The 25,065-nt window shown below is 38.3% G+C and overlaps 1 protein-coding gene across 18 annotated transcripts in view; it reads left to right on the top strand.

Annotated features, from left to right (window-relative positions):
* FARS2 (phenylalanyl-tRNA synthetase 2, mitochondrial) overlaps window positions 1–25,065 on the top strand; it is a 231,007-nt gene that overhangs the window by 116,740 nt on the left and 89,202 nt on the right. For all 18 annotated transcript variants that reach the window (XR_013182985.1, XR_013182996.1, XM_077181170.1 and 15 more), the window contains one exon: window positions 18,963–19,123. Coding sequence is in view for 16 of the 18 variants with exons in the window: in XM_077181170.1 (XP_077037285.1) it covers window positions 18,963–19,123 (161 nt within the window). In the remaining 2 variants the exon portion in view is untranslated. The remainder of the gene's footprint in view (window positions 1–18,962; window positions 19,124–25,065) is intronic.

The following is a 25,065-nucleotide window of genomic DNA, read 5'->3' as shown; positions in this document are numbered from 1 at the left end:
CTTCGTGTAATAGTAGCTTCCTAAAATATTACTGCCTTTATGAGTCCCAGTGGAAGATCTTTCTTTGTGCGGAAAAACCCAATACCATCCTTCTGCATAAATGTGGAAATACATTCCAAATGTATTAAGCAAATAATCAACAGACATTTTTAATGGTCTCTTATAAATCTGTGGACTTAGGTTATCTGCAGGTTTGCTCTTGTTTTTTTCTCCATCTACCCCAAAGCAGATGATGTTTATTCTTTTGAAACTTTAGTTTGTGTCTATTTTCTTAGGACAGATGGATTAAAAATATTTTTGTCTCTTCTTTGTGATGGTATGGAAGAGCATTTGAGAGTTGTATAGAGTAATACTTTGCTTTTGACTGCTGTTGAGGTCTTTCATAAAGATACCCATAAATATACTCAGAACCAGTTGGACCCAGTTCTGGGCAGGCAGCTCTAGGTGGCCAAGCTTGAACCAGGGCCACTGAACTAGATTGTCTCAAGAGGTTTTTCAGAGAATTCTTTTCTTTGGTGCTTGATATTTGTATGTTCCACCAGCTCTGCTGTTGAGTGTGATAATTATGAATCATCATGGTCCTACTTCTGCAAGGTCTCTGCAGTTACACCATTCTCAGACCACCCTTAGTTTCAGTGATGCCCAGTTGCTGGGCACTTCTAGTTGCAGGCCTGAAGCTGAGTTTATGTCCAAAAGTAAAGATTTGCTGAATTTTGAAACCATCAGGCTTATGAAACCAGAGGTTCTATGATGTGCAGCTGCTCTTTATTCTGTCTGTGCTCCCCCAAAAGCACACCTGGTGGAAGACACTTTATTGAACAGTAGAATCAAATCTCACAAAATTAGAACTAAGATACCTGTGGGTGCAGAGTGTTTACTTTTTGCTTCAGAAGTATACCTTAGCGTCATTTTGCTCTGAATTCATCCACAAACCCTTGTTGTCACTGAGCTGAGCTTTAAGGTTAGAAGGCCAAAGAAAACTTCTTGCAAAATAAAAATTGATTAGTAATAATTTTGTGTATATATCTGGAGGATGTGCAATAGTAACTCAGTCCTTTGAAGCTTGCAGGTGATTTCTGGATGGTCACTGAGCACCAGATGGATTTGGCTGCTATTGTTGAAATAATCAGACCTGGCTTTATTTTGACAAGCACCATTTAACAATGTGAGTGATAGCCTTGTGCCTTTATTTCACCAGTGAAATGTACACTTATGCTACCTTAAGAGATCAGTGTAAGCTTTTGGGATCCTTTTAAATCTTCTTTGAAGATTTACACTTGTCTTACTTTTTATTATTGAATCAAATTTATAGGGGTGTTAAAAAGCAAGTGTATCAACCATGGCAAATACTTAGAAGAGCCCCATAGTGGTATTGAGGACCCAAGTGTATGTTTCTTGGCTCAGTCAAAGAGTATCAAAGTTGATACTATTGATATTATCAAAAGTCTTCTTGCAACACAATACTTTTTTCCTCTAATCACCTCCCACTACTGTTTTCCTTTTTGTCACATGCTGACAAACCAGAGTAACTTTACAATGCAGGTGAAAACACTTGTTTTCACCTGCATTGTAAAAAATGAAAATCTTGTTGTAAAAAATGAAATCCTGTTCCTTTCAGTGGGAGCTGTGAGGAGTGGGAGGTGGTTTTGCATGTAGGTTTTTGTCAACATTTCACTCTGGTAGTCTTTTGGTTTTTCTGGTGGTCTTCATGGTAATAAAATGCAGAGCAATTTAGAGGCAAACAGCAGTACATCTTCATGTGCGTTGTTTGAAGTGCAGTTGTGCAAATTCACATTCCTTTCTTACTTTAACAATGTGGATTCAAAGGGAGGAAAGATTGATAAAGGCGGACACTGCAGCTTTCCTATCATAGCATATCTGTGTGACTGTGAATTTTGAGGTCAAAAATCTGAGAGGATCAGTACAAAACTGTGATTCTGTGATAATGGCTGGCAGGTTTGCCAGTTTAAGCTGGTTCACTAAAGTTGATTAGTTTATCTTGAGATTAGTGGTAGGAGCAGAAGACTGGGGAGTGGCACACCAGGTTTTGGGTCACTGGAAGAGGCAGGTGTGTTCTGCAGTCTTGGGAGATGAGTAAATCTTCAGTATATATAGGCTACAGACTAGCTGCAGCAGAGCTAGCTAATTTACCTCAGCAAGAAAGAAGGGGGATAAATTATTCTTTCTGGAGCTTCTGGTTGACCTGACTAGGAAGCAGAATTAGCTTGTTCAGGAGGTGGCCTGAGTAGCTTTAGCCTGTGTGCACCAGAGACAACCTTGCAGTCTCTATCAGCATGGCAGGGAGAGAAAAGGGCAATTTTGTTCATCTGAGAGGATTGTCTGAATGTACTGTTAATTTTGACTAAAGCTAAAACAAGGCATGATTTTACTGAGCTCACTTCCTTCCTGTGCTGTGATTATGTTAATGTCAGCTGTGCAGAACTGCATGATGGCCAGACTCTGTCGAGAAGTTGGGAGAGGAGCAAAGTGCAGATATTGGTCCAAACTTTCTTTCATCTCCTCATATTGGGCAAGGCATTGATGCTGGCCTGGTTTTGCTCTTCTTGGTTTCCTCTGTGTGTTTACAACCTTTGAATTTTTTTTATTTCTTTAAGAGTGAATTTTTTCAAAGTCATTCATAGGGTTTCTAATAAAAATTGCAGCTCTTTTTCTGTCCTGTCTTTCTGGTGTGATTTGTGAATCTGAAATAAGGTGAATTTCATCTGATCTGAAGTGTTCTTACAGGATGGTGTTGGGTAGCTTAACTGGTTGTGCAGTCAGTAGATGTTTATATGCAGACCTGTGGAAATAAAATATTTCTGATTCTTCTCCTACTTATGCTGCAGGAAACTAGGAACAGTAGCAGTGAAGCCAGTGGTATATTTTGAAATAAATAAGAACTGAGCTGATTTTTTTTTTCTTTGCCATTTGGCTAGTGACAGCTTAGATCTCATCTGGTGTGAATTGGCACAGCTTTCACTGATGTTGGAGGAGCTTTTATACTAATTCACACCAGCTGAGCTTGTTATGCAGTCCAGTCTGTGCAAATGTGGGTTGGTGGTTTTTTCTCCTTTTCACCTCTTCTGCTTTCCATCTTGGGCTCTTGTGCTTGGGGGGTCTTTTGTTCTGCCCTTCATGCTTGTTCCAGTTCTGACCAATTGCACATAAACTGCAAGCTTGTTTCAGAGTAGAGCTGCTTTACATGAATCCATAAGCTTAATCATTTTGATTCTAGGTTGCATAGATATATACAGGATTTATTTTAAATCCAAAATGAGGATTTATACATTACTATAGCATTTTTTTACCTATGAAAAACACATACTAGTTTTATTATCTGAATGCATTTCTGCATAGGCAAGCTCTATTTATTTGGTTTGATTTTTGAGAAGTCAAAATGAATACGTACCAAAATCTGCTGCTAGTGGTGATTCTTTCTTGGAGTTTGGCAGAAGAGCTTATATTTCTATTGTGACAACAAAAAGTAGGAAGGATTTATATTCATCTAAAGATTGTTATGTCTTAGAGCCTATCCCACCTTACCTGGCTTGGGGGAATTACATATATTTAATAGCAAGAAAGCTTATGGGAACATAGATGGTAACTTCATGTGATAATTATCCAAGGACACTTTGATTAATCTGGTTGTATTCTAAAAGGTTGATGGCATTTTAAATTTTTCAGGAAAGCAGGCAGTCATGATGGAAACTGCTCAGAAGCTAAAAACATCTTACAATTATCTGCAACTCGTGTGCAATACATCTTAGACACTGACAAGTAAAATGAAATTGTGATCATTCTGTTGTGTTTATAATAATTTAATCTTAAGTCATACCTGTGCAACTATAAGAATGTTATAGGATTTTGTGGTTTGCATTTTTAGAGGTATGCATATTTTAAAAGTATGTTAATGAAAAAGAGATGAGGAAGGTTATCAAGTTCTGTGCTCCAGCTGAGGAGTGCTTGATCTCACTCGTCTATCTCATGGCCAGTAACATTTGTATCAGAGAAAAACAAGGGGAAAACCTACAGTAGAGAAATGTGGTAACCAAATATTCCGTGTCATTCTTTCTAGCAAGGAATGCTTCCCAGTTTGCTGATAAACCAAAACCTGATGATGCGTATTATCCCACACAGACAGTACACTCCACACTTGCAATCATAAATTTTATTATGTGCAACTTTCCAATATATGTCCAATCTTGAGATTAGTAAGGAAGCTTATAGTCTCTTCTGATAAAATTGACTGTTTAGGAATTTTAAATGCAAATCCTTGCTTGTTTTCAGTTTGTCATAGCAAATTCCTCAAAAACAGTATTAGTAGGTTATTGATTAGATGAACTAATTTGAAACTGTATAATTAATATTCTGTTAACTCAGCATCACCTTGTGGAATTTAATACATTTGGAAGTTCAAAAGCCTCACAAAGTTGAGGCACAATACAGAAACTTCTGTTGAAGTGCATTTCTGTGATGTGGACATCAATTCTAGAAATGAATAATTCTGAGTCATGTTGTTCACTTAGTTAATTGGTCACTTGGTTCCTTTGAGCAAATGGCTAGTATACTTCAAATTTCATCATTTAGAAGCCAAGGTTAATTGTAGGACTTCCCTAAGGCTTGATGTTTGCTAGAAGACATAAAGAGCTGTGTTACAAAAATGCTTCATAAACATTAGTCTCTCAGATGTGCCTGGTTCTTGTCCCCCACGCTGCACTGCTCCATCACTGCTGGAAAATTATTATCTTTTATTGTTTAATTCCCTTTGGGTTTGAGATAAGCCAGATGGTGAGGTTGTCTTCCAGGAGAGTTTTTTGCTTTGCATTATCAATTTTCCACCCTTACTAGTAATGGAAGAGTTGCAGCATGTAATTCCCTTTGGTCTAGATGGTTTTACGTACCTGTGTGTTGATTTGGTAATTCCTGTTATTTCATATATTTAATTTCAATTAAATTTTTGTGTTTTTTCATCACAATCTATTTGATTTGAGTGATTTATATTGTGATTATGGTAGGAAGTGCTGTATTCTTGGCACAGGTTTCTGCTTTCCAAAATATTAAAATAAAATCTGAATAATTATTTCTAAAGATCTAAGGAAAGAAGGCAAAAAATACTGTTTAACATTGTTTTCAAGACCTGCATAGATTTTACAGGATGTGAAGCTCAGCAGTTTACCATATTAGCTGATCCTTTGCAGAATTCAGTGTCTTGTGTAATTGGACATATGGTATCTTTAGAAACTTGTGGGAACCCTTAAAATCTTGTTGACTGTAAAATATTCTACAATAAAGGAGTGTGTGAGTCCATGTGTGAAATTTTGTTTTCATTTAAAGAAAAAAAAAGCTATAAAGTAGTGGGTTCTGGCTCTAAGACTAAGAGTCCTTCCTATGTATCATAAATTATTAGACAGTTTGCATAACCTGTATGGCAGGAACTTGTTAGGTCTCCCAATCCCCAGAAGCTCAGGAATGGGCACCCAAAATCAGCTTTTCTTAGAGGAGATTTTGCAGCCCTTTTCTCTCCCTCATCTGTAAAATGGTGCCATAATCCCAAGAGCTGTGTTAAATATTAACGTGTTTGTCCACTTTGCCTTGAAATGATGAAGTGCTCCATAAATAACAAGTGACATTTATAGAAGTTCTTCTGATTGTGGTTTCATGGGGAAGGTAAGCCAAAGGTGCTGCTTGAAGGATGTTGCCATATAAAAACCCCAAATGACATGCTTAACCATTCACCACTCTGCCGAAAAAATTGACACGGAATTTGCATGTAAATGACCTCAGGGCATATTAGCTTAAAATGTAATCTACTGAGAAAGAAAATCACAGTGCCATGTTTAGCCTCCTTTTTTTTTTTGGCAATGTTATGATGCAGTCTTGCAGGCTCCTTTTATTTTGAAGCCCACTGGAATCATGTGTAATTTCTATGTATTTTCTGTTGAGGTTAATATTTTGAGCTTTCTCCTGCCTGAAAATTCCTCCTAAGCAAAGACTGAGCATGATTTTCCTATAAAGAAATATGAGCACACACACAAAGCCATCCTCAGAGAATCATGTGTGTCTGAGGGGACCTCCTGAGCTCTGTGGTCCAACCCCCTGCTCAGCACAAGTCCAGACAGAACAGTTTGCCCTGGGCTTTGTTCAGTCATGTTTTAAATTGCTCCCGGCAGAGCCTGTACCCATCTATCACGGCAGTGAAGTGAGCTGTCCCATCGTGTCTGCCATCCTGCTGAGGTCATGGCTCTGGAACTACACTCAGACTTTTAATTCCTCCTGTTTGCTTCCTGTGCTGCGTGCACGTGCATCCAGCTTTGCTTTCAGGAGAGAGGCAGAGGATTCCTAGAGCTCGTCATGCCACTTTTTGAAGCAGCTATGGGTTTCCATTGCCTTTAATATTAGCAAGATCCCTTGCCCAGCAGAGGGAAGGGTTCAGAGCCCATGGTGGCACAGTGAGTAATGGGATTTGAGCTGATTCAGTCTTTATCCACAGCTATGCTGATATAACTTACATTTATAAATGCTGTTATTCAGTGAGTTTCAGTGGGTATATGAAGATAAACTTAGTATGTGTTCAGCTATTTCTTTACAAGATGTACAAATGTGCATCAGCTGTTAAAAGGTGACCCCTCTATGTTTTTAGTTTGTTGCTTTATCTTTTTCCATTTCCTGAGCAGGGGAGAGAGTGAGGAGGGAAGCAAGACCTAAGGCTGCTTTGTGCTGGAAAACTTGATGTTATTTGCTGTTAATATGGTAGTTGTGATAAAAAGCTTGGAAAACCTCCATTAAAGTAAAATGCAAAATACAAAAAAAAAAAAAAAAGAAAAAAAGAACCAAACTGCCTAGCATATTCTTCCTACCTTAAAAAAAATTAAAAAAAAAGAAACTATGTGTTTCTGTAAAGGGATTAAGAAACTCCAGATGGCTGTTAAAAAAAAAATTAAAATGGGGGTGGAGAAAGTCAAGAAGAAACAGTTTCTATTGACTTGTTCTTTCTTTTTTGGAAAGGTCACTGAAAATTTACACAGTGACAGAATAGCAACCCAATTAGTATCTGTCCTGTAAAACTAAATGTTAATTTATTTCAGATTCTCCTCTATTGACAAGTGGGACTGATATTCAAGATGGACTTCTCTACATGAGTGCAGGGCAAAAATTACCAGACTGGTTATGAGTTTCTATAGCAATTGCTGTCAATTTTCAATCTGTAAGGAAAAAAAGATATAATTAAATACTAACTGTATGTTTATTTTGTAGAAAGATTATTCTTTTAATTATATTTCTGATGGCTATAAAATACACAATTTGGTAAGGCAAGTTAATCTTAAAAACACAGCATCCTCTTTGTCTAGTGCTTAAAAAAAGATTCCAGTAGAAAATACTATTTCATGAATTTCCATTACATAGGAGTTAGAGATTTAGGGGGTCTAACATTTCCTTTATCATTCATTTCTTTAGGTGTCAGTGGTGCACTACCTTTACAAAATTAACTTCAGTGCATAACAAGAGATTAATTACCAACTGCAAAAAAGGAATATTATCTAGAGAGCTAGTGACTTTTTTAGAGAAGGGAATCTCTTTAATAAGGGGTCTTAAATTGCAGTTCTTCAAATGAGCAAGAGAAATTATTCTTCTTATAGTCCAGAAAGAGAAGCAGATAAAAAGTCTTCTCTGATAATTCATTTAAATATTTTAGCAGTGAATTAAAATACCATCTAATCAAAGCAGTATCCTTTCCTTTATGTGGTATGCTTGTCAGAATATTTCCATGTACACCATCCACAAGGAAGACACAAAACTCACTGAGTGGAGGTCAGATCTTTCCCATTGAGTTGCTGTGACAGTGACACAGAGAACACACTTGGGCACATCTCTGCATCCCTGCTGAGACTCTGGGATAGAGACTGTGGTCTGTCCTCCATGCCCCTGCTCTGAGCATGGAATGAGGTGATGTTTGGTGAGGAAGGAACTGTACTGAGGTCTGCATGTTTGGGTTTTTCCTGTTGACTTCAGTGGGCTTCTGATTATGTACTGCTGTAGTTTTGAGTCAACTTCTAGTCAAGTCTAAGTCTATCTATAGCCCACCTTATTTGCAGATTTGTGTGCTCATTGAAGGAGACTGTTATTTTGGGGGGAGGCAAAAAAGACATAGAAGAGGTGTATGTCTGTGTTCAGTAAGTAGCACTGTCTTTCTGAGAGTCTGGGCCTCAGGGTAAAGCAGAGCTCTGCTGGGGTGGAGGGTTCAGACATTTTCATCCCCAGCAGTTTGTTTAGCTCTGGTTTCCTCTACAGACTTGCAGTGTGGGCTCTCTGGTCCATGAGTGTGGGCTCTCTGCTGTCAGCTGAACTCATCCAATGTTCATGTGGCTGAGTCAGGCTCTCTGCAGTTCAGTCCAGGGCTGTAGGCATCCATTGGCACGCTCCCAGGACACAGGAGACTTGCTCCCTTGGAACTTTTGTGCTGTATCCCAATGAGACAGAGAAACATTCATCATCCTACAGCATCCTGGGCATCCTGGAGGTTAGGAGTGTTTAGAAAGCAAAGAACATTGCTGAGTTTGCTTCTTCTCCTATGAAGGACCATTATCTTACTCAGTTTCCAGGATAATCATTTCTCTATGGATGAATTTGAACTGCTTTGGTGGAGGATACTGCTCTAACGAGTGTCTGCCTCACTAAGGCAGTAGTTGGAAAGCATGAAATGGGTGCCTTTAATGACAGCAGGAAAGAGCAGTCTGTGCCCTTGAATGCTGCTCTGCCTTCTCTTCCTTTCTGAGGAAAAAGGTTCCTCGTTGAGTGTAGCAACATCTTTGAACTTAAATTTTTCGCATGTGGCCACTTACTGTGTGCTTTTTGTTGTCCCAGTTCCTGACTTGAGACCAGGGGGTCTGATTTGCAGAAGTGTCAAGTGCTCGCAGCAGCAGCTGTAGTAATAGGGAGCTGTACTTTGAACACATTAAACCCCATGATCTCCTTGGTGCTTAGAAACATCAGGCCCCAGGTATGTCAGATTGGGAGCAAAATTAATGAATGCTTTTGATCTTCAAGTGCCCAAGTTCCAGCTTCAGTACAGGAGGCACTAATACTTCCCCAACTTACAAAGACATGCAGAAGAAGGAAAGAAAAGACGTCTAGTATTTTGCAAACGTTTAAATATTGTGGAACCGAATGCTTCATTGGGAAGCTCATAAAAGAAAGAATGTGTCTTCAGAGCTTGGCTTGAGTATTGCTCAGTGCACAAAGCACTTGGGGTACATGTTCAGCAATACAAGGAATGTGAGCAGGGACCATTAGCCATTGTCTCTTCTATGTGGTGAACAGAGCAAACTCTTGTGGAAAGATTGATACTTGTTTGTCTCACTGCAGGCAGCATCGTAATGTATTGCTAAGATGAGAGCATTTTAGTGTTCCTCAGGCAACCTTAATTCTACTTTTTCAGAATATCTGAATGTTTCATTGAAACACCAAGTGTTGTATTAAGGCTCACTTTTGTGGGCCATTTTCTGGATGTTTTAAATTGAAAACTGAAAAATGGAAGTATTCTGTTGTATATCATCACATTCTTATGAGTCATCAGTGTAATATAATTACAAGTATTGTAGAGTAATTCCATGTGTACACATCTCTATTACATATACAAAATATTAGACAAAATTGAGAATTTATATGAACATGGAGAAACATGGGGCTTTTTTTCAAGTAGCTATGAAAGATTGAGTTCTTTATGTGGCAGTCTTAGTCTTCTTGGAATCTTTTCTAAGGAAAATCCTTCCTCATTCACAGGTAAATAAAGCTGGTCTGTTTGGTGCTGTTGGCCCCTGTGTAATGGTGTAAACTGTTCTATAGAGTACATATATGTAGATGTATGTGTATGTATAGCTAGGCAGAGGGTAGTTGCAGGGTCATCCTGCAACCCATCCCTCACTCGTGTATCTGTTCCATCATCTTTTACATGCCTTGTCAACTGCATGGCAAGAGTAAGTAAAAAGCCTCTGCAAAAAACAGCTGATCTGCTTCAATTAATAATTTCAAGGATTTCAAGCAAAACTTTTTCTTCTGTCTTTTCCTAAGCTTTTCTTATATATTTTGGGTGAGACTTCATGATGTTACATTTCTTTCATCTCCAGTGGCTGGTAATATTGTATTGTGTGAAGCTATTTCAACCACTTTATGCCAAATTTTAATACAATTTATGTCACCTTTTAACAAAATCATTGTACTTCAGAGAAAAAAAAGTACTGCTGCCAGAACTCATGAATTTTGTACAAATCTGAGTAAATGAAAAAGAGTTACTTTGAACTTTAAGGAACAATTACTTCATTTTAAACATTTTTGTCACCTATTTCATATGGAGATGGTGGCATAATTTTAAAGATAATCACTAACCTAAATGTTCTACTCATAAGCAAGAAAAGCATGGAGGTCTGGCTGTAATTCTTTAGTATTACTGATGAATAAGATGACTTGAAATAAATTATATAACTTATAATTTTTTTAAGTGGCTATAGATACTTTGTGCAGTGCAGGAAGAGGGAAATAAGGACAGGGGAGTACTTGAAACGTAATTTCCATTGCATTTGTATCATATGAGTACTGAAATGATTAAAGAAGTTGCTAGAAATGAGGAAAATAATTAAAAGAAATTTGAGAGAGAAATCTAAAAGAGATATTAACATGAGGTGATTCCTCTGAGATGAAAGATTTTTGTTCTTTTCCTTGTAATTATACAGTGATGCTAGTTTCATAGTAAAACTTGAAGCTGAAATGAATGCATAGAGTCAAATTCATCTAACCTGATTTACATGTCTAAAAGTTAAGTGTTTATTTCTGCATTTCTTATCATAGATAGAGTGAATAATTATTTGTGGTTTTCTCTCCTTATTTACAGTAGAATTGAAGGATCTGGTTTAGATCAGATGCTTTGCAATGTTTAGTTACTGGTTAAATAGCCACCAGTGTTGCCCAAAATTATGTTGCTTCTCAGCATATTCTTGCAGATACCTCTGCATCTGCTTGGAAGCCTCCCCAGATCCCAAGAGAATATATTCATAGTCATCAAATTGTAAATGACCAAAACATGAACTGGGTAGGAGGGAGAATTCTTTTGCCTTGAGTGAAACCTTTCAGTTTCTGCCCCAGAAGAGCTCTGGACATGGCAGTGCCATTTCACAGTGCCACTGAGCAGGTATAGGATTAGGCACAGCTCAAGTCCTTTACCTGGTGATGCATTTCAAAGGGTTGTTGCTTCACAGATGTCAAGCAGTGCACTACAAGCTGAAGAACCTATAATTTGTAAGTTCAGGTTTTGCTCCATCTGAGTGCTCCGAGGAACATGAAGATGAGAGAAGAAACAGGAGATGTTAGGCCTGGGAGGAAGAGCAGGCTGTGGCTCACTATGTCTTTTCCTGGCCCACAGAATTGAGTCTCCTGAGGTGTCTACAGCTATATACTTTCCCTTTTTACATACCTGTGTACAAAATGTACCAGAAGACTAGTTAAGCATCCATAGCTGTTCTACAGGTGCAGATAAAGGTATTTGCAGGTATTCAGGTTTGACAAATGCCAGGTGGAAACACTGAACTCAGGAGCAATATAGCAAAAAATGCAAGAAGGTCTTTTGTGACATTGTCTTCAAATCCCATTTGCTAATGTCTGTAATTACATGTTTAAATCACATCTATGTCTTTAATAGCATGAGACCTATTGACAGAAAATATTTTGTCCAGGAACATGCAATGGTCAAAATTTTTAAGATGGGGGATCAATAAGTAGGCTTGGGTTGGGAAGCCACTCTTTGAAGAGCCCTTTGTGAGCAAAAGTAAGAAATGTCCTTCAAGCTGTTGTGGCACAGAGCTGATGGAGTAGTTCTCTAGTAAGAAGAAAGAAAAACTGGGAGTAGTGCTTCTGAACAAAATTTTTTGATCCTGTGCTATGTGACAATACATTTAAATACACCCAGACCTTTTATGTTGTGCCTTCTTAAAAATAAATAAATTGTGTATACCCAGAACCTTGTCAGAGCTGATACAAAACACATGTAGTGGAATTCATTGGAGTCATTGAAGTTGGACTATAAATGCTGTAGTTCAGTATGAAATCTTCTCTCAGCTTTACCATCAGAATACTGAAGAACTATTGACAGAAAGATTTTGAAATTCAATATTTTACATTTATTGTGTGTCTTACCTAAATCATTTTGGAAAGGAAGGACTATTATCCCAACTCCAGTTATAAGAAAAGTGATGCCTAAGTGATCATAAGGCTTTTCATTACTTTCTTCCCAAGAATGAGTTTGTGGCAGAGGAGCTAAATCGTAAACCTTATCTGTCTATTATTTTTATATATTGTAAAGCCAAGGAACCCCAGTCATAAACTCAAGGCTTCTTTATGGTACCTGCTGTAGAAAAACAAAATGTGGTATCAGTCCCTGCCCATGGAAGTTGAATTTATTGTGCAATGTCAAGCTTTTGGAGTAATCACAAGAGTGTGCTGCTGTCAGCTGAACATATTTTTTAACCTTTTTATATATATGCAGGTGTTCTGGCTGTTCTGATTCTTGAACAGGAATATTGAACATGCTGAACAGTGTCCTGTGCTATGATAGATAAACTGCTACCTCTGGATCTTTTGAGGATGTCTTAATCTTGTGAAGACTGTCCCACATTGTGATGATCTTCGTGTTCTTGTTCCTTGCTCTGTGTTGTTCTGCAAGGAAAGGCCATTTTGTAAGACACTAAGAAGTCAACTTTGGTGAAATTTTTCCAAGAAAGTTGCATCTGGGGCAATGAATATATGTGAAGAGAATTTGACCATCTGTACTTACACCCTGAAAAAATGAGATTCATAATTGAATTTCTGAACTGTATTGTAGGCTTAGTCTTTCTCTCATGTGGGAGCTCCTCATGTATTTCTTTATAGCATTTATTTTTTCAAATCTCCGTGGCCCCAGTGTCTAGGGAGATTTAACAATATTAGAAGATATTAAAAGGCCCAAATTCTCAATATCCAGCTTTTCCTGAATGAACAAAACATAAAAAAAGGAATTGGAGTTTGCTTTTGCATACAAGGAACAAAAAGAGCAATACTGTAGCCTGCAGGCAGAGCCAGGGGGAAAAGAGCGAATGAGTCAATTAATTTTTTGCTCTGTGACATAAATTAGGACAGCAAATTGCACTGTCATCCATTGAAAACATTCAGCCTTGAGACAGGAGTAAGGAAAAAAGCCCTCAAAAACTAAGCAAGCCATTTGTTCAGCTATGCAGGCTGAAATACAGAGAAATAGAAAACCATATACCATTAAAGTATTTATAGTTACTGACTAATGTCTTGAATTGCTCTTGGGAGTTAAGTGGATGCTTTATTGTACATAATTTGAAAGGTAGAATGCTATTGCAGTGTATGGTTATGAACGCTGAAAAAATATCCTAGGGTGTAAGTAAGGTTCTGTTTAATAGAGGATTTGTCATTGATTATGTTGGGAATGCTTAGGAGAGCTTGCAGGAACCAGAGAGATGGTCTTGGGAAAAAGTAGGAAGATGGAAAGGAGCAAGGAAGGAGGACTGAGGAATTCATAACTTCAGAAGCAGAAAGATGAAAAAAATTGAAGTTAAAAGTATCAATTGAAGGTAGGAAAAAATAGGGAGAGCTTCTCCTTGTTGTTGCTTTGGTTTACTCTTTCCTCTTCTTACTAATCTAGTTTTCCTGTCCTCTTCTGCTCTGGTCATTAATTTCTCCCTATCAGAAATGTTTTCCTCCCAGCTACTTGACCTGTTGAAATACTGGTAAAATGGTAGAATGAATGTTAGTTACATATTAGAAGAAAGCAGAATCTGGTGGATGGCTTCCCTGGGTAGATTTTTTAAGCAGACTGTTCTTTTAGTATATACATGGCTCTTTTGGTTATAGAACAAAAATAAACATACTTAGTAAAACTTATTCGAAACCTTTAAAGTTCTTTTGCTTAGTTTTCAAATGGAGAGAACAGAACAGAGCAGTCTGACCCAGGAGACATAGCTGTGGTCTCAAAGTGACTATTATTGTTAGAAAATTATTCCACAGATGAGATTCAGAAAGATAAGTTCTCTTTACATAGAATGGGCATAATTGAATGTTTACTTCTTTTCTTGAGTTTTTGAAGAGTGGCTTTTTTAGCATGCATAGTCTGAATGCCAAGACTCATTTTAGGGTGTAATATAAGCTGAGTTGCACACAGGAGCCTGAATGCATCAGTTTAACTGAATTACAAGAGAACACTGTGATGGTCTTGATTTTTGCTTTCACTGGAGAGGAGTTCAGAGAAAACTTGGGTAAGCTTTTTGGCCTCACTTGCTTAAAATTCCAGCCACATGACCTTGCAGTTTCAGAAGCTCTTCTCTATTAGACTGACGCCTTAATATTACTTTTTTTCCATGTAAAGCTTTTTACTCCCTACATATGGGAGTTTTAGCTGAAATAACTTATGGAAATAATAAAGATATAATTTATAATGGCTTATTTTTAACACAAGTAAACATGTTTGCCTTATTACTGTGGCAATTATGTAGACTATGCATTCCTAGTCTCTAGAAATAAGTAAATATTTATTTTGCAGAACCTGTTTTTCAAAGCCTGATTCGTAAGCTGTCCATTAATCACACAGAACTCAAATCTGGGCCTTGGCATTTGTTTCCTGAATTTGTGGTATTTTGTGTCAAGTTGCGTGTTCATTATGTCTGTAACTTACTTTCTATACAGTTTAAAGCTGATTTGTTTTGTAAAACATGATGTGTAATCCATGTGCCCTTGAGAATCTGTTCACCCCTTCTCCCACCATTTCAGTTCTAGAACTGGCTCCATTAACAGTCATAGTTTGGACTGAAAGGAGGAGATCAAATTCAGGTCTTTGCTTCTGGAACTCATCCCAGATTTCAGCTACTCATACTTCGAGTGTATTAATTTTTGTGCATTTTGTGAAGAACACCTTCTATGCAGGCTGTTGTGTATTCATGTTTTTGCCTCAATCCAAGATCAAGATTAATTTCTTTCACTTCTCAATAACTGCTGAGTATGACAATTTGAAGACTCGATTTAGGATCTATTGAAAGAAAGATTTCTTTATTGGCAGTTTTACAGAAATAGCAAAAATTCTTAAATAAAAGCCAGTATCGATACAAAAATAAGTATGACTGGAATGTAAACCAAAAAAGTTTTGTCAACCTGTTACTAATACTATGTTGCAAATTATGTCTTAAAATTGTTGTACAGAGCAGAATGTCTTGCCTCACACTCCTTGAGAGGCTGAGAGTTTCTGTCTGTGTTTTTTTCTGAGGATTCAGGGCAATATAATCCATTAATTCTGGCAGGTCATTATTTATGCCTTAGTGAATAATTGGGAAGATTCCAATCCTGACTGAGCAAATTTAACTTTCATTTAACATTGCTTTTTGGAGAATGACTTGCTTGGTCTACATTACATGTAAACTGATTCACCTGGGCTTGAAGCTTAAGTCCAGGATAAATAGATATGACTTATCAAGGAAGATAAGGATTCTTGAGCTTCTCTGTTAGAGCTGCAATGGTGCAACCTTCTGACATCAGATTTGGGCTGTCCTAGCTCCCAGTGTGGGAAGCCAGTCAAACCGTTTTGTCCTTTCCTCCTCCATCTTTTGGCTACCTGACAAGCAAAGCTTCCAGCAATTTTCTTCTGGTGAGGAGTCAAATTTTTCATGTGAGGCAGCAGGAGCCTGGCAGTATAAAAATCTTTGATGGCCAGTTGGGGAAAGCTCATGTGTCAGGAAATCTTTATCTGTTGGGCTGTGTTATTTCAAGCAGTGATGCTATGATTGCCCCACCAGGTCCCTGGAATCTGCTGCTTTGGCCAGGTCCCCTCATCAAAACCTCAATTTTCATTTTGCCATATTTAATGCTGTTCTGTGTTCACTCTTCCTGTCCTGTTGATTCACATTCACTTGACTTCTTTGCATAATACTTGCCAAAATTTGGTGCATTTAAACACAACATATTTGTGTTGGAAAAGCTATGGGTTGCTCCCTCACTCAACAGGATGATTACTGGCTCATTTAATTTCTAAGTCACCTGATAATTTCCAGTCAGAAATATGTTTAGAAGCATGCATTAATCTTGTTGAGTCCCCCAAGGAAGTTGTTCAAATGACTTAAGTGAATGCTTCATTGACTTGGAGCTTTACAAATAGAAAGTTGGAGAAGAGATCAGAGACAAAATAACTGAAGATTCAGAGTGCAGAGATTTGCTAGTGCTGATTTGAAGAGGAATTTTAATAATCTGAATTTTCCTTTTTCTTTCATTTATTTTGTCTGAGTAGAGGTAATTCTTCACTGATACAGCTTTCACTGGAGACATTTGGGAAGCTTGTGGTTTGAAGGCTGATAATTGTACAAGGATCATCCAAAAGACAAGTTCAGTTTGGTGAATAGGTGTTTAATTGTAGCTCAGATGACAATGCTCTGAGCTGCTAGGCAGATAGCAGAATTTCTTTGTCTGCTACAAATAAAAAACCTGTGAAGTGTCCCAGTCCTTCTAAAAAAAACCCAACAAACCAACCAAGAAAACCTGAATAGAAAAGAAGTTGCTGATACAAAATCTAGACATTCATTGCAGAGTTCAAGTTGATAGCAAGTCACTGAGGAAAAAGGTGTTACAGTGAAAACCATTCTTATATCAAAATAATAAAAAGCTCAAGTTATAAATGTAAAGCTCTGCTAATCAGAATATACACCTGTTCTTCTCTTCTGTCATATTTTTTTTTCCTGTCTGATCTACCAGGAATCATCACTAGTATGAGGAAGGAGGTTCATCACCCCCATCATGTATACTTTATTGAGCATCTGTGAATTAATAATGCTAGTGCTTATTCTAGCATCTTTAGGTTTCAGGTTTAATGCCTCTGTTGAGAGTAAGCAGTGACCATTCAGAACCCTCATGGATATTGCTCCTGGTGCTTTACTCTACATCTGGAGGAGGGGGTTGATCTACAGAAATGCCCATATATGTATGTGAAAATTTGGTACTTCTGGAATGAATAGGAGCTCTGTCATTGAGGCAGGAGTTGCTGATCTAGGAAAGGCAAGCTGGAAGTTTGAAGAAGCAGCACCATTACAATGAATTATATTCCCTTTTTCACAGCCATACAAATGTAATTACTTTAATATACTGGTGTATGGAGAGGAGTAGTACTTTTAGCATGGAAGAGGAGCAGTTTATGGTCTATGCTTAAAGTCAAAGCTCAGAATCGCTCCCAAATACAAATTTCAATACGTTCTTTGTAGTCACTCTGTGTTCTCTAAAACTCAGCAAAAGCAAGTTGTGCAGTTCTTCATGTAATGTAGCATGGATTGCAGGTTTCCAGAGTCAGAGCTGCTCATAGTCTGCTGGTTGGTCTAAGCACTTTTTTCAGCATCTCTGCCATGAGTTCACACCCAGTCCTCTATTTTGTAGGACTTCCACACTTCAGTTGATGAACTGTCTGCTTTCAAATGTCAGAAAGTGAAAAATCTTACCTTTGAGCACATGAGGAGAGTCAGGCAGAATATCCTGACTCGTCTATGAAGTGCTCTTACAAGTTGATGTAACTGCTGTGGCAGCACAATACTGCTGACACAGCAGGTGAGACACAGCCTCTGCCGAGGACCCGTTATTCCAGAAAAATAGGCAAGTTCAGGTGAATTAATGGAATTGAAGTTGTGAGTGTGTCTCTTTTCCCAAGCTTGGTATGCCTTTCTCTATTTGAACAGAATTCAGGCCTGTTTAGTCTCAGCATTGAACACAACAGGATAACTCAGCATGTCTGTCGTCAGTGCCTAAACAATGGGAGCTGTTTCCTTTCTGATAGCAGAGACAAGGGTCAGAAATAAGACTTGTGCTTCCACCTTCCTGCAGGAAGATGGGAAAGCTGCTGAATTCAAAGTTTCCAAAAAATTAGTTCAAATTGATACTGGAGGGGCTGCTGTGGCCCTGGTGCATAGCTGTGAGATGTGCAGTGATGTTGTGTGACTCAGGAGCACACTGCAAGTGCTGATGGTGTGAAGTCAAGTCTGTCACACATGCACACATCCATTCTGCAGGTGTGTTTGTTTAGGCATTTGTTTAAGTTTTTAAAAGCTCTGAGCCTTTGTGAGGGCTTCTGGGCTCTCAGCTTATTTCAAAATCAGTAGGCTGATGGCTAAACACAGACTTAGTTTTTTGTGTTGAAAAGATCCCTGTTTGCATGAATCAGTGCTCCTGCCCTATAAATGAAGGAAGGTATGAATATTTACTTTCCTGACAGAAATGTTGCATCATTAATATCTGTACAGATTTTCTTTATTAAATATTCTTGTCCTTTTATATTTAGTGCTGCATAAAAGAGACTTGTGAGAGCAGTGGCTTTTCCCAGGAACAGCAGCTCAGGATTTCCCTGGTTGGAGGTGTGATGCTAATGCAACAGTGCCTCACATCCCATTGCTCTGTTTCTTCCAGAAGCCTCAAAAGAGACAATTATGGTCTTTTGAAATGTTGGTAATGATGTTAATGCTCTGTAGGCTTGACTTGGTCTGTCAGACCAAGGAAAATACTCTGAACAGGGAATTCATGTTTATGTGTCTTATGAAACAGTGGAGTCAAGTGAGGAAATGCTCAGCTCTAAGCGAAGGGTAGTGATGTATAGCATTATGCAGCATTTCTCAAGCTTGTCTGAAACTTTGGACACAGGTTGTCAAGGCTGTGGCTTTGTTTTATTGTCACTTTTGGTTCCTGGACTCAGTGATGTGCTCAGTCTTGCTGCAATTTTTGATTTAAGTAGGATCTGTCTTGTAGACTTTAGATCATTCATTTGGCACTTACTTGTAAGATTTTCTGATTTGCCATTTCACCTTTTTCATTATTCCCTCTTAATAAATAGGTGAACATTTTATCAGTAATTTTCCATGTTGTGAACTTAAGCTCTTGAATTTTTATCTTATGTGTTGCAGCTGGTGCTCAGGATAAAATTGGCTGGGCATTTGGCTTGGGTTTGGAGAGGCTGGCCATGATCCTGTATGATATCCCTGACATCCGACTGTTCTGGAGTGAAGATGAACGCTTCTTGAAACAATTTATTGGGCCTCACATTTGGCAAAAAGTAAAATTCCAGGTAAAATAACATATACATGATAATAATTTACTGTGATGTATGTGCATTCCTAATGAATATCACACAATTAAAATTTTGAGTCGTTAAAAGATTAGGTTTTAAAGCAACAGCTTTACAGTAATCATGATTCTCTGATGTACTGCAGTAAAATCTAGCTTTTGATAATAACATTTTTTTCAACCAGATAATGTTTAAGTTCCTGCTGATAACCAGTCAACATCCTGTTCTGAGTAATGTTTAAGCACATATTCAACTTTTAAATATATCCAGAATAGGGATTGATTTAGGCCTGTGGTTTGGTTATGTTATGATTTGGTTATGTCCTTGAGTTGTGTCCGTGATTCTATTTCATTATAAATGTGTCTGATGCAAAGCATTGAAGGATCGCAACACGTTCTTAATTTTTCCCATTGTTTTCACTCTACAATCATTGATGTCAATGTGAGTTGCAATGTTAACCTTTAGCAAATTCTTTGTGGATGTGCCTTGCCATCTCACTGTCAGCTCTTTTCTCCTGGCATTGGAGGGGAGAGTGCAGGCTCAGCTTGTATTTGTTTTGTAACTCCTCTGCTGTGGTGATTTTTGTAGTTAGCAACCTCATCTTGCTTTTTGTACTCACAAAGCAATCAGGCATGACTGGATTGAGTGGAAATGCTGCTTCCATAATATTCTTCAGCAGCAGCACAGGGAGGTTCAAGTCAGGTGATCTCAGCTGGTCTTTGGGGGAGTTGAGCTGACATAGATGCTTGATGAAGTCTGAAATGCTAAAGCAGTAAAATACTTTTTGCATCTGCCTTTTACCTTTTAGTTTGGTTTCTTTGTGTACAGCTTGATTATGTTTTTTTTAAGAACTGTAATAATTAAAGAGGAAATCAACAGTGATAGATGACATTTGAGTAGTCTCTACACCAGTAGCAGCATCCATCCATTTGTTTTAATTCATGGCAATTCTTGCATATCTTGTTTGGTTGCATCAAAATACTGTTTGAGATAAGTTTGGGGGATAGTTTTGGCTGTTTGGGTTTGGGGAATTTTTTTGGTTGATTGGGTTTTTTTTTATTTGTTTGTTTGGTGATAACTGGCATTAGTGCATTCAGCCTGTAGTTAGTTATCTTACAGAAAGACATGATTTTGCCACTGTTCCTGAAGGTTTGTCTGCTTGTAGGTTTCCTTGATCTCCTACAGAATGTTTGTTGCTCTTTTCAGTAAAAAAATGCTCAAGTCTCATTTTCAGCCCCTGTCTTTCTGATTGGCTTTGCTCCTGAGCTTGTGGCTTTGTTTATAGATTGCAATCTGATGGAGCTAAGATGAGATTTCTGGCTTGCTTTAAAACTGTGGATCCAAGCTTCCAGCTGATATTAGCAGTAGATTGGCTTTTGGGGAAAGGCCCAGATTGTTGGAATGCTATGGACTGATGTTGAGGCTGGGTCAAAGAGAGGGCTGGGTGTCTAACTTCTCTAAGCTGCATGTAGTTTTCATGTTCAGTTTTAGGTAAGTCAGGTGTAGTGAAGCAATCTGAAGATGGCAAAGGCACAGGTTACTGTGGATAAGCTCAGAGGAAAGTACATGGTTTCTAGGAAGCTGAATGTGATTTCTTTTTTAATTGGTGCTGTTTGGTAGCCTTAGTTTTGGTCCTTTTTCTCTTCTAAAGAAAGAGTATGGCCAATGTTTTAGAAACAGATTTTTTTCTCTGATATAAGGTAATGCTTAGGGACTTTTAAATTATTATTTCTCTTTTATTTTTATTCTTTTTTTTTTCTTTTTTTTCATTTTTCCTCCTTTCTCTTTTAATACATACAGGCACCTACTTGACTTGGATGTTTCACCTTCAGTTTTGGTAGTTCTCCCCAACTCTTAGTTTACATTTTTCAATTCTTTATCTGAATATAAGAGAATGGAGGCAAGCTTGGGTTTTTGTTTGAAAGCAAGTCTATATCCAGCTTTTATCTGGTATTTTACATTGAGCTTTTTCAAACTCTGTGCTGTACATACTTCTAGTACATATTGGCATTGCTTTCTAAAGGGTTAACGACCCTTCAAATGAAAATACTATGAAATACTCTTCGTTGCTACCATAAGATCTCCATTTTTTTCTTCTGTTCTGTGTTATTTTTCAGGTATGCTGTAAAACCAAGTTAGCAGACCTTTTGTTGCTGTCTGCTTGCTAAGGAGTCATAATTAATGAATCACATGGTTTATTCATATGATATTTGAAAGAAAAGTTTTAGCCTGTCTTCCAGTGTGGATGTTGTAAGAAATCTCAATGGATATTTTAAAAGTGGCAGATTTTCTGCATGCAAGACCATGCAGTGCTTTTCAGCCTGACTGAACTGAACAAAGACAGACCAAGTGTTTTGAGAGCCTTTCACAACAGAAATTGAATCCTGTGGCTCAGAAGGTCCAGTTAAATGTCCATCCTTTATGTGATTAACTGAGAGAGACCTCTCAACCTTTGGGTACTCCTCCAAATCCTTCCTTATAATCTGAATATGGTACACCAACATAAATATTTTTCTTTCTCTTCTTTAAAATGTTCTTCAAATACATTAAGTCCACACAGCATAGCAGTAACCTTTAGCTGGGCTAAATATACTCTTGCTCAAAAACTCCATTTAATTGGAGCATTTTCTTGGGACTTAGAGTATATGTCTTATGCCTTTTAACAGCCTGAATGTGTCAGATTTTTCCCTTTGTCATCAGTTGCTCAGTACATGCGCGCAGGCTTCAGTAGGTCAAAAAGCTGCTGGGAAAAGCTGACAGTGCTTGTACCACTGTGGCCACTCAGCACAGCAGTGTTAGAGTGCTTCTCCCCACAGATCAGATTATTGCCTGGGTTTGGGTTAGCAAATCACTTCAGCTATAATTTGACACAAGTGACAGCAGTGTGAGGATCAGGGTCTGGTAACTTGCTTTCAATGGTTTGTGTAGGACTTCTGCTCAGGCTGTGAAATGAAAGGCTGAGGATGGGCAGGGCAGGAAGGACCAAGAGCCTGCAAGGCACAATGTAATAAAACAAAAGGCTCAGTTCCGATCTAGTCTGCTGTATTATGTCTCTGTTTGTCAGGGCTCTGAGCACAGTTCCATGTAATCCCTCGCTGGTTTATGCTGAGCCAGCATTCTTACAAAAAAAAAAAAAAAAAAAAAGAAGTCAATGGGCTGACAAGTCTCAAGGAAAAGTACAAAAATGAAATAATATTTAGAGAAGGAAGGCACTCACAGTTCAGATGTAGTGTGGTGAGCCCAGAGGTGCTGATTAAGAAGAAAGGTGTCTGGCAGCAGGATGGATCCTGGAGCCTCCATCATTTTGCTGCCAAGGCAAGCAAGTGGCACATCATGTTGAGTGACTCTTAGTGTGTTCTCCTTTCACAAAGTCACTTTCATTTGATGCTGCCGGTGTCTCTGGCTGCTGATGATTTAAATAGTTATTTATTTCAATTGCTGACGAACCTTGTGGTCTGCACTGAGGTCAAGCAGAAGCATGATTATGGCTGTTCTGGCAGTGGTACAGAAGGAAACTGGATCAGATTTCTAGCAAAACTCCCTCTGTGAGATATAGGAGTTGCTGTCTTCTTGATTTCCTCATTTCTGCATTATCTGTAATATTCTGCAATATCTGCAATAAGCCTAGCACCACCTATTTTTTATCACCCCCTGCCATCATCTCCAGGGGCTGCTCCTTCCTAGTGCCCGCTGGGACTCATGGTCCCTCAAAATTCAATTCCTTTATAATTACCTGGTAGCTTCAAAACTCAAAATAATAGTTTTTCTAAGCAGGATCATTTTAATGGCTCCAGAAGAGAAAAAGCTCCTGGAGAAGCATTGCTGGGAGACCTGAGAGGATAGCAGGCTTTGGAAGTGGGGTGAGGAGTCTTGACAAACAACTTGAATTGACACTGTTCGTCTCCTGCACAGCTGTAGCCAGAATGGTGTATGAAGTCCTAATCCAGGATACCCCTTCTGCTTTGAAAAGTGAACAGTCGAGGATAGCAGAGATGATCAAAATAATCAAAAAGATGTAGTTGTGGGGAAAGAAGTGGTTCATTATACTGGAAAGGAAATCAAAGCAGGCTCCTCTTCCTCCTGTGCAAGATAGCAAAGGCTGGGCCTGCTTGCTCCCATTTGCCTTTGCTCAGTTTGCTGTAGGTATTAAGCTCCTGCTCTGATGACAAAGGATTTATGCAGTAGCCCAGTTTGCACTGTTTGCTGTGTATGTGAGCCCTCTTGTTCACCATTAGAAAGTCCAATTTTTCTACCTTACTGTGCACTTTTCAGGGACAGAAATCATCCCTGTGCATCTTTCCTGTGCATAAGCCTGATTGTTGCTGGGAGACACAGAGCTTGTCCTGAAGCTTTAGAAGATGCTGAAAATGAAATGCACTGTCAAGTGTAAGGGGAAACTTCAGCAAATTAAACCATCCTAGTCTATATCCTTTATTCCATGCTTGAGCAAGAGAGCATCTACAGTATATACCATCCATTTCAACCAGTTTGATCTTATTGCATTCACGGCACAGGGTGGGTCTGCCTGATCCATCATTAGTATGCTACTCCATATAATTTATATTTATCTTCTAAGTCTGTGGTTAGCGTTATTTTCAAATAAAAATTAAATCGATTCCCTGGTTGCTGCATTTTCAGATATTTTTCATCAAGATTAGGTGACTTCATGCTAAAATGGTTATTCATTTATTATGTTTATTTTCTAATAGTGCATCTATTAAAGCCAAATATGCAACCATTAGTATGTAAATTTAACTTGGATGTTTGAACAAATAAGGTATAGCTTCAACTGTGACTTATTGTATAGATAGTTTTAATGTAATTGAAGATATATAATGTGTGTGTCTGCACGTGGAGATACAGTAGAGAATAGACGATGATCTTGTAGCATAAACATTTTACTGGCATGACTTTGGGAAGGTTGAATATCTAAGAGTGACTTACATAGATCATCTTAAGCAAACGTCAATAAAACCTTGCAGTGCTGTATACCATCTCAGGTTTGTCTGTATGCTCTGCAGAACACCATGAAACTCCTTTTTTAGTGTTGGATGTGCATGGAAGGTGAGCAAAAATACCTTCTTCATGGCAGAGATGCTGCACTAAGCTGCACGATTGGGTTAGAAATCACTTGATTATCACGTCTTCTCATCAGGATTTTCCATCCTGTATCATTTGTAGGTAGTGCTGGTATTGAAGCTCTGGGAACCTGAGCCCTCTGGCCCCAGCCAGGCAAAGTACTGAAGCACATGCTGAGCTTTAAACTTGCAAGCAGTCCCATTTAAATCAATGCAATAGTTCCTATGCTCAGTCAAACATAACCCAAATGCCTAAATAGCTTCAGGTCAGAGATCTCCACATTTCCTGGGATCCAACTGAGAGTGATCAGCACCTTGCAGGGTTGAAGCAATGGAAACTTTCAAAATGACTGTTACAAGCAAGAAGAGTTTAATCTGACAAATCATAAGCTCAATTTGCAAAATCTTTGTTCTAAGCCAGTTTTACTGATCAAGACTTGTGTAAAAAAAGTCAACAAGAAAAATTCTTGAGAGTAAACAGAACTTGAATTCCCATTCTCAACTAAAGAAAGTTGGCTGAAAACACAGTAAGGAGAGAAGAAAGTAGGGGCTCAGAATGAGCAAATGGGATGGACAGTCACATGGGACTGAATACAAAGCACTGATGCACTCATATAAGACAAAGTGAAAGGAACATAAAAGAGAGAAGTGCTGTACTTTGAGCATTGGGGGCAATATGAAAAATTCTGGTTTAAAGTTAAGTTTAAGCAGATTGGGAGGAGTAGGATGAAAAGGGAAAAAAAGACACAGGAGAGGAGAGTAGGTTTATGGCAAAAACGTTTGAGGCTGATGCAGAAGTCTTTTTCTAGATAATCAGAAAGTTTTCCTGGGTTTTGTACTGTACACATCTACTCCTGATCTCCT

This window comes from Agelaius phoeniceus, chromosome 1, assembly GCF_051311805.1.
Source record: "Agelaius phoeniceus isolate bAgePho1 chromosome 1, bAgePho1.hap1, whole genome shotgun sequence".
Taxonomy (NCBI): domain Eukaryota; kingdom Metazoa; phylum Chordata; class Aves; order Passeriformes; family Icteridae; genus Agelaius; species Agelaius phoeniceus.
The sequence above is the reverse complement of the archived record's forward strand: the minus strand, read 5'-3'. Positions and strand labels throughout refer to the sequence as shown.